This window comes from Triticum urartu, chromosome 6 (genome assembly GCF_003073215.2).
Source record: "Triticum urartu cultivar G1812 chromosome 6, Tu2.1, whole genome shotgun sequence".
In the NCBI taxonomy this organism is placed as follows: Eukaryota; Viridiplantae; Streptophyta; class Magnoliopsida; order Poales; family Poaceae; genus Triticum; species Triticum urartu.
In genome coordinates this window covers 162,345,997-162,355,884 of record NC_053027.1, presented here as the reverse complement: position 1 = coordinate 162,355,884, position 9,888 = coordinate 162,345,997, and the positions used below count along the sequence as shown (strand labels likewise).

The window sequence follows — 9,888 nt, the reverse complement described above, 5'->3', positions numbered from 1 at the left end:
ACATTAGCATAATGTGCCTAATTGCATCACACAACACAACATAGAAATACCTTTCTGGCAATAATAAAGCTTGACTGTTTGTAATCCTGCATTCTCATGGTCGAAGGATATGTACCAGTCAAATGACTCATGAAAGGATAATAAAATTTCGACTTCAGAATTTGGAATTGCATTTAGCTAGGAAATTTTGTTCCCCTTACGAACTTTCTTATATATACAACCATTGCTATCACCGCAGAATATGTTCAGCTATTTTATGAAATGCAGATGATTGCTAAAACTAAGAGGCTAATTAAAAGAAGATGTTCAGCCATTTTTCAAACATGTTTCCAGCTAATTCAAACAAGTCGAAACTGGAACATAACCATATAAGCCAAACCTTAACTGCGTCATTAAAGATAAGTTCCAAGTAAAGTCATAGAAAACCAGGATTCATTTCCTAAAGGGAAGTGCAGACCAACATCTCACCAAAATCACGACATCACGAGAAATGAACTAGTTTCAGAACAGAAGACAAACAACCAAGGATCAACCAATAGATATTTAAGAAATGAACCTTAGTTAACAAATAAGATTTGAAATCATTTGGGTGAAGATTTCATGAATTATTGGTCCAGCCCACACAAACCAAAAAGAAAATAAAACTAAAAGGCTTCATATAGTGCTTTATTGATTGATCGGGGCTTATCCCGTGTAGCGCATACATTTTTCTGTTACAGCCGTTGTTGCCAAGGAAAGAATAAAGAGGTAAGAAAAGCAACAGTGAAAAGTAAATAAGCTAGAGGTAGACGGTGAGTGAATGCAAGCCGTCCGATCTTCTCCATCGTCAATCCCCAGCCATTCATTATCTGAACCGGTACAGTTAACTGAAGACTAGAACACCTTGCAAGTTCAGTCTGACAATGCCCCCTTGCGAGCGCGATCTTGCCTTCAAGAAGCTGAAGGTTGACGACACCATCCTTCGACTGTCTTCCTGAAAAAGGCTGAGAATGTATGCTTCATGAAATCCACGGCTTCCCAAGTTGCATCATCCAGTGGAAAATTCTCCCGTTGTACAAGCCATTGGACAACCGGTAGATTGTTGCGAGGGATCTGTTGGGTCTGAAGTACGATAACAGGTTCAGTTCTGGTACACCGTTCAGGATCACCTAGAGGTAAATCAGCACAGGGAACTACATTGGGTCCAATTTGTTCCTTCAGCTAGCTGATGTGGAACACTGGGTGGATACCCACGCTTGCAGCTGCAGGTGATATGCCACATTGCCCACATGATACAGTACTCGAAATGGTCCGTAAAACTTCCTTTGCAGCTTGATGTGAGAACGAAGGCCGAAAGCATTCAGACGATATGTCTGAAGCTTCAAGTAAACCATGTCACCTACTGCAAGAGTCCTTCCAACTCGCTTGCGATCTGCATATTTCTTCATGAGTTGCTGGGCAATTAAGAGATTGTGCTTCAGTGTTGACAGCAGTTGTTGTCTGTGCCTCACTGTCAGTAGTGCCTACCGTTGAGAACTCACTGATTTGTGGCTGTGGATATCCATATAAGGCCTCGAAAGGAGTCTCTTGGAGAGAAGAATGAAAAGAACTGTTGTACCAGTATTCAGCCATGGGTAAATGCTGAACCCGTTTCTTCGGATCAGTAGAAACCAGGCAGCAAGGTAATTTTCAATACACTCGTTCACATGTTCAACTTGCAAGGTCAGTTTGACAATGTCGCATTCTCCATTGGAGATGCATTTTGATGTATGAGTTCCATATCAAGAAAGACTTTCCAAAGATGTTTCCAGCTAATTAAAACAAGTCAAAACTGGAACAAAACCATATAAGCCAAAGCTTAACTGCATCATAAACCAAGATTCATTTTTTATAGAAAAGCCAACAAAGTGTAGACCAGCATCTCAATCCAATAGTTTCAGAATAGAAGCCATACAACCATAAGGATCAGCCAATAGATACTTAAGAAATGTACCTCAATCAACAAACAAGATTTGAAATCATTTGTGTGAAGCTTTCACTGATTAGTAATCCAGCCCACACAGGTCCAAAAATAAAATAAAATAAAGAGGCTTCATGTCGTGCTCCAGCTAAGCATTACAAATTCAACTGATCTAAGCCCAACTGTTAAGCCAAAATCATTCAAGGAAAAAAAGTCATCCAATTTTAGCAAAAGAACCGATATTAAAGCACCGTGTCACGTGCTGAGTATCAAGGCAAATTGAACATAAATCTGTTCTTAACAGTTCAAGATGGAAAAAGAAGGACAGCAAGAGCTTGAATAGCGAAAACAAACTGCTAACTATCGATAGGGAAAATGCTCTCAGGTTATTATTATACTCCCTCTTCTAGTTCTGGAAAAGTTGTTGGTTTAGGCATGGGTTTAATTAACTTTTTCCAAACTTTGACTCACTATATTTCATAATATTTTTGGATTGGATATGTGAAAACAATGTGTAGGTTTATCTCATAAAGTATTTTCAAAACAATATTGTCTTGAAGAGCTTTACAGTAATAATGTATAGTTAAAATAAAGGTTATCTCTCATAAAGTATTTTAAATAAGTACTGTATAATTTTGAAGAGTTTTATAGTTAACGAAAATAAGAAGTAAAAGTTGCATTTTGGGGGCTTTTTCAGAACTAGACTAGAGGGAGTATGTTCATCATTGAGCAACACACACGTACTGTGGTGCTTCCCCATCAACCTAAAGCCTATTTAAAAGGTGTATACCATCCAATTTAAGAGATAATTTCTAATTCTGGAAAACTTAGTGGTTTTGATTTACGTTTTGTTAGTGTAAATAAACAGAAATTACTATGTAAAAGAGGGGGAGGGGTGGTAGATCTTACCCGTGTGTGTTACCTGATCTGACTGGAGCTAATGAGGGTTCCCAAATCCGACACCGAACCATCTTGCAGTCAACAGCTTAAGGATATTGTCTTTAACCTCGCAGTATTTTTGGGCCCAGCCTTCTGGTTCGACGTCATTAACTCCTAAGCCAGGAGCCCGGTCCTTTGAGTCGAGGTTGATCGGATCTTTCCAATCTGCCACGTAAGCGGACACACGCCTCTTGAACTTGACTTTGAACTCCGGCCAAGCTTGGTATTTGTAGTGGTTAACACGTGCGAACGCAGTCCAGATGCTTTTGAAAGCAGGCTTGAGCTTAAAATGATGGACCACATTCATGAAGGATGGTTCCACGGCGTCGAGACGGACCAAGGATTTGTGCCGCTGCGGGCTCTTCAACCGGCAAGTGTAGCCCTGGCAGACCCCCTCCGGTGGATGTGCTGTTTGGCCCGAGGGGGCAAAATCATAACAAGCAAGGTATATTTGGCCAACGCTATCATCAACAGAAATAACGGGCTCTAGCAAAGATTTTGATGGCTTCTCTAATCCTGCCCAGCTTGTTGAGAAGATGAATTCATCGACATCTATGACAGCCATCCATTGGCACGAAGCTTGCTGTGTGGCCGCGCAATGAGACAGACCAGCTTCTTGGACCTTGGTCCAAGGCCATGGCACGGTTGTGATGTTGAGCCCGGAGGATATGAGCTGCGCCACTAGGCCTGCCAAGTTGTCCTCGCTGCCATTATCATAGATAAAGAACTGATCCACCCCAATCGCACTATGGTAGAGTGCCCACTCCCTGAGAAACTTGGAGATGTTGCGTCCCATTGTGCAGGCGCAAATTGAACTCTTTTGAGGAGTCACCAAAGAAGATTCAGCTTGCTGTCGACGAAAGGTTGCAACGGAGGGCATGGGATCCTCGCCGGTGACCCCTAGTGTGACAAGAACCTTGGTGCTTCCTCCTGACTTGACAGGTGTCGGCGGCGAGGGGCAGCGAGTAACTTGCTGTACTGAGGTGATTGCCGGTGTAGTTGCCAGCATGGTATCGGCGCCGTCGCTGTAGCGATACAGGCACTGAAGGCCTTGGCGGCGGCTGATTCCCTTAGCGAAGACGAGCAAGTCGCCTCCGTCCAGAAGAGCCGAGTCAAACACTATCGGGTCGCTGCTCCAGTTAAGCAATGCGCGGCCCGGAGAAGGAGAAGGGGAATCTGGAGCAGCTGCGGCGACCGAGGAGGTGGAGGAGTGGAGTAAGAGCGGCGCTTGGAGCTGCTGGAAGCTCTGCGCTGGGTCGGGAAGGCGGCAGACGTATGCGTGAAGTCCGGACGCCGGCAGCCTCCCGAGCGGTCTCGCCGGGGAGGAAGCCCCGCCCTGGAAGGCGCAGATGGCGTCGCCGGTAGGCTCAGCGTCGTCCAGGATCAGGACCTCCTGGTCGGGAAGGAGGACCGCATCCGCGTCCTGCTGCGGCGGCGATTGGCTGGCGCGGAGGCGGAGGGGCAGAAGGCGCCGCGCGAGGCTGTCATCGCTGAGGCGGAAGGGCGAGTGTTGGGATTGCGGGGACGGCGACGGAGAAAAGTCGGCAGCGAACGGGAAGGGCGGGGGCGCCGGACTGTCGGCGACGAGCGGGAAGGGGGCGCCGAGGCCGAGGGGCAGCGAGAAGACCGGGCGGCCCGAGTAGGCGTTGTGGCCTCCGCTTCCGGCTAACAGCAGGAGAGCTCCGACTGAGACGCCGCCGACGATGCGGCGCAGCCGGCTGCAGCGGCGGTGTCGCGGCATATTGGATTCGGCGGGAGCAGGGCGGGAGCTCGATTTCGCGGGAGCAGGAGCGTGATTTGGCGGGAGCTCGACGGCGAAAGATTGAGATTTCGCGGGGGCAGGGAGCAGAGCTTCGATTGCTGGCTTGCGACCGAGAAGACGGTCTCGAACTCTCGATCGATCGATCTGGGTTTAGGGTTTTCGACCCGACCCGAACACGGATTGGTTTTTTTTTCGAGTCAGTCTGGCGTTTAGGGTTTTCGACCCGACCCGAACACGGACTGGTTTTTTTTTCCCGAGTCAGGCTGGCGGGCCGCTCGGTCGGTTCCACTTCCCGCGTCGGCAGGCTATTTTTTACGATGCGAAACGTGCTGTCTTCTTTTTTTGTTCTCCTTTTTTGGCATGAGTGGTAAGCTAGTATATCAAAAACGTGTTTTTTAACCAATATATCAAAAACGTGTTGCCTTCTCTATTACTACGTAGGACTACCTTCTAACTCCAAGAACCTCATCACGGTGGACGAGCGGTTAGGGTTAGCCAGGCGAGCGGGTCCCTTTGTGTGCCATCGGCGCTGTCGCTGGTTCCATCTCCCTCCGCCGGCCTCTCCGATGGCGGGACGGAGGTGTAACCTCGGATCTGCGCTTCGGATGGGTTCTCAGTAGCGTTAGAATTGAGAGAGTTCCTGCCGACACTGTTGCAACAGCGTGGCGTCTGAATAAGTTTCTCTAGGCTCCATTCGCGGTCAGACGGGCTCTTGCCTTCATCTAGGAGCCAGCAGGGCAGGGGATCCCCGAATGTCGTCGAGGTCATGGGCTATGGTGTTTGGAGGTTGACCCACACTGGTCAGGTTGGTCCTCAGATGGACTCGAAGAACACCCATCTCTTTCGAAATGATGTCCAATCAGGTGGCCTCACTGTTAGGAAAAAAGACTTCACCCTTTGGTCCTTTATTAGATTCAAATATCCAAGGTCTTCACCACCTTGTCTCGGTGTCAATGCCTCTCCCTGTGCTCAAATTTTCGGGTGTTTGAAAGCAATCTCTTCCACCGGAAAATCACCTCCGGGTAGCTCATGCCCCAGCTGCGAGGATGTGCTATACATGTTCATCCAATGCCCACATGATACTCGTGTTTGGCAAGAGTTGGGCCTTTTGAAGCCCGCCACACGGACCTCATCTGGGACGTCCACCCGCTCTCCTGTTGGCCTCGTCAATGACATTTGGCGGTCTCTCCATTCTATGTAAAATTTGGGATTCGAGGAACACTTGTGTCTTCCTCAACGAAGACCAACTCGTTGGCCTCACTTCACTCTTGGTCCTTAAGACTCAAAGATCCCGCTTGGAAAGGCCGCCGCCTTGTCTCGGCATCAATACCTCTCCTAGCGGTCTAGCGCACCCTTGTGAAGGCTTGTCGTGTTTCGTACCTTTTAGGAATATATCCACCGCACATCCCCCTCCTCTTGATTGTTCAAAAATATGAAAGCGGTTGCAAAGAACGTTGGCAGAAAATGGCAATTTTTACATCGCAAGCCCCCCAAAACAAAATCTCCCCTACCTCGCTCCGACCCTGCGCCACCATAAGTAATGGTAAGGTAAGATCACACAGAGAAAAAACGAGAACAAAACTTCTGCACTTAGATGTGCTAGATGCTTATGTTTTTACCGTTAGTACTATTTCTGGTCTATTATGTGAACAGAATATAGAAGTTACCACATGTCCGGCTTCAACCTTTCCTCGGTTCTGAACATTCTCCACCAAAATGGCATGCTTCCTTGCAGCGTAAACAAATGAAGTCGGACAAATCCAGGGGCTTCCTGCTACCTCCTTGGGTTATTTGCTTCTTTTCTGGGCAATTACTGGCATAATGTCCTGTATTCTTGCACTCAAAACAGGTAATATGGCTCTTATCCTTCTTTGTGAAATCTGGGTTGTTTGGGAGATTCATTCTCTTTCTCTTCTTGGACTTCTTCATTCCGATCAATCCTTCTATTTCCTGTGGACCAATCTCCACTTCTTCTGTCGGGAAGTCTCTCAGATACTCTTGGCTTTCCTTCATGCAATACTGTAAAACATTCCTTCTTCACCACATGAATAGTAGGCATAGGCGAAAAATCTGTTTAGGCTTTCTCCATCGGGGTCTTCAACAACTTCTCTCATCCCAGGTTCTTCAAAATTTTCCTTGAGGGCTTCTTTCTTGGCTTCCTTCCGCTGATTGGAAATTTCTTGTACCTTGGGGTAAATTTGGCATTGAGCTGGGTAATGAGTAGTTCCTTCACACAAGAAACAAGTGACCTGCCTAGTGATAACCCACAAGTATAGGGGATCGCAACAGTATTCGAGGGTAGAGTATTCAGCCCAAATTTATAGATTCGACACAAGGGGAGCCAAAGAATATTTGAAGGTATTAGCAGTTGAGTTGTCAATTCAACCACACCTGGAGATTAATTATCTGCAGCAAAGTGATCAGTACAAAGTAATATGATAGTTTTGATAATAGTAGCAGTGGCAATGGTAACGGTAACAGTGATAGCAGTAGTTTTGTAACAAGTGCAACATTAACGATAGCAATAGTAACCTAGCAAGAACAATATAGGATAAATTCGTAGGCATTGGACCGGTGACTTGTTGGATGATATTCATCATGAGACAATTATAACCTAGGGCGATACAACACTAGCTCCAGTTCATCAATATAATGTAGGCATGTATTCCGTAAATAGTCATACGTGCTTATGGAAAGAACTTGCATGACATCTTTTGTCCTACCCTCCCGTGGCAATGGGGTCCTATTGGAAACCAAGGGATATTAAGGCATCCTTTTAATAGAGAACTGGAACAAAGCATTAACACACGGTGAATACATGAACTCCTCAAACTACGATCATCACCGGGAGTGGTCCCGATGTTGGGGATCGTAGCAATAATTCAAAAAATTTCCTACGCATCACCAAGATCAATCTATGGAGTCATCTAGCAACGAGAGAGAGGGAGTGCATCTTCATACCCTTGAAGATCGCTAAGCGGAAGCGTTCAAGAGAACGGTGTTGATGGAGTCGTACTCGTCGTGATCCAAATCACCGATGATCCTAGCGCCGAACGGACGGCACCTCCGCGTTCAACACACGTACGGAGCGGAGACGTCTCCTCCTTCTTGATCCAACAAGGGGGGAGGAGAAGTTGATGGAGATCCAGCAGCACGACGGCGTGGTGGTGGAAGTAGCGGGATCCCGACAGGGCTTCACCAAGCACAAACGGGGAGGAAGAGGTGTCACGGGAGGGAGGGAGGTGCCAGGGCTTCAGGTGCGGCTGCCCTCCCTCCCCTACACTATATATAGGGGCCCAGGGGGGGCGCCGACCCCTTGTAGATCCCATCTAGGGAGGGGGCGGCAGCCCTAGGGGTGGCTTGGCCTCCAAGCCAAGTGGAGGCGCCCCCACCCCTTAGGGTTTCCAACCCTAGGCGCATGGGAGGCCCAAGGGGGGGCGCACCATCCCACCAGGGGCTGGTTCCCACGCCCCTTCATCCCATGGGGCCCTCCGGGATAGGTGGCCCCACCCGGTGGACCCCCGGGACCCTTCCGGTGGTCCCGGTACAATACCGATGACTCCCGAAACTCTCCCGGTGGCCGAAACTGGACTTCCTATATGTAAATCTTTACCTCCGGACCATTCTGGAACTCCTCGTGACATCCGGGATCTCATCCGGGATTCCGAACAACTTTCGGTTAACCACATACTAATATCTCTACAACTCTAGCGTCACCGAACCTTAAGTGTGTAGACCCTACGGGTTCGGGAGACATGCAGACATGACCGAGACAACTCTCCGGTCAATAACCAACAGCGAGATCTGGATACCCATGTTGGCTCCCACATGCTCCACGATGATCTCATCAGATGAACCACGATGTCGAGGATTCAATCAATCCCGTATTCAATTCCCTTTGTCTATCGGTACGATACTTGCCCGAGATTCGATCGTCGGTATCCCGATACTCGTTCAATCTCGTTACCGGCAAGTCTCTTTACTCGTTTCGTAACACATCATCCCGTGATCAACTCCTTGGTCACATTGTGCACATTATGATGATGTCCTACCGAGTGGGCCCAGAGATACCTCTCCGTTACACGGAGTGACAAATCCCAGTCTCGATTCGTGCCAACCCAACAGACACTTTCGGAGATACCCGCAGTGCACCTTTATAGCCACCCAGTTACGTTGTGACGTTTGGTACACCCAAAGCATTCCTACGGTATCCGGGAGTTGCACAATCTCATGGTCTAAGGAAATGATACTTGACATTAGAAAAGCTTTAGTAGATGAACTATACGATCTTGTGCTAGGCTTAGGATTGGGTCTTGTCCATCACATCATTCTCCTAATGATGTGATCCCGTTATCAACGACATCCAATGTCCATGGTCAGGAAACTGTAACCATCTATTGATCAACAAGCTAGTCAACTAGAGGCTTACTAGGGACATGGTGTTGTCTATGTATCCACACATGTATCTGAGTTTCCTATCAATACATTTCTAGCATGGATAATAAACGATTATCATGAACAAGGAAATATAATAATAACTAATTTATTATTGCCTCTAGGGCATATTTCCAACACCCGACTATTGTCACTCTAGGGTTGCCGGATCATAACACGTAGTAGGTGACTATAACTTGCAAGATCGGATCTAGAACATGGATATAATGGTGATAACATAAACGGTTCAGATCTGAAATCATGGCACCCAGGCCCAAAGTGACAAGCATTAAGCATGGCAAAGTCATAGCAACATCAATCTTAGAACATAGTGGATACTAGGGATCAAGCCCTAACAAAACTAACTCGATTACATGATAAATCTCATCCAACTCCTCACCGACCAGTGACCCTACGAAGGAATTACCCACTCCCGGTGGGGAGCATCATGGAATTGGCGATGGAGAAGGGTTGGTGATGATGAAGAACAAAGATCCCCCTCTCCGGAGCCCCAAACGGACTCCAGATATGGCCTCCCGATGAAGAACAAGAGGTGATGGCGGCTCCGTCTCGTGGATCGTGATAATTCTTTCTCCCTCATTTTTTTTGGAAAAATAGGATTTTAGAGCGTCGGTTTCAGGGTCCGCGGGGCCACCAGGTGGGGACAACCCACCTGGGTGCGCTAGGAGAGGGGGGCGCGCCCTGGTGGGTTGTGCCCACCCAGGTGGCCTGCTACCTCTTGAGCACTGCATTGGATTTCCTTGAAGAGGAAAGGATGATGCAGCAAAGTAGTGTAAGTATTTCCCTCAGTTTT

At 47.5% G+C, this 9,888-nt stretch overlaps 1 protein-coding gene across 1 annotated transcript; it reads right to left on the bottom strand.

Annotated features, from left to right (window-relative positions):
* Nucleotides 1–639: 639 nt before the first annotated feature.
* LOC125517599 (glycosyltransferase family 92 protein Os08g0121900-like) lies at nucleotides 640–4,777 on the bottom strand. Its single transcript, XM_048682808.1, has one exon. The coding sequence runs from the start codon at nucleotides 4,617–4,619 to the stop codon at nucleotides 2,877–2,879; it is 1,743 nt and encodes a 580-aa protein (XP_048538765.1). The 5' UTR covers nucleotides 4,620–4,777; the 3' UTR covers nucleotides 640–2,876.
* Between the last annotated feature and the right edge of the window lie 5,111 nt (nucleotides 4,778–9,888).

Coding starts and splice junctions, on each gene's coding strand:
- LOC125517599 (XM_048682808.1), bottom strand. CDS start 4,619: ATGCCGCGACACCGCCGCTGCAGCCGGCTGCGCCGCATCGTCGGCGGC.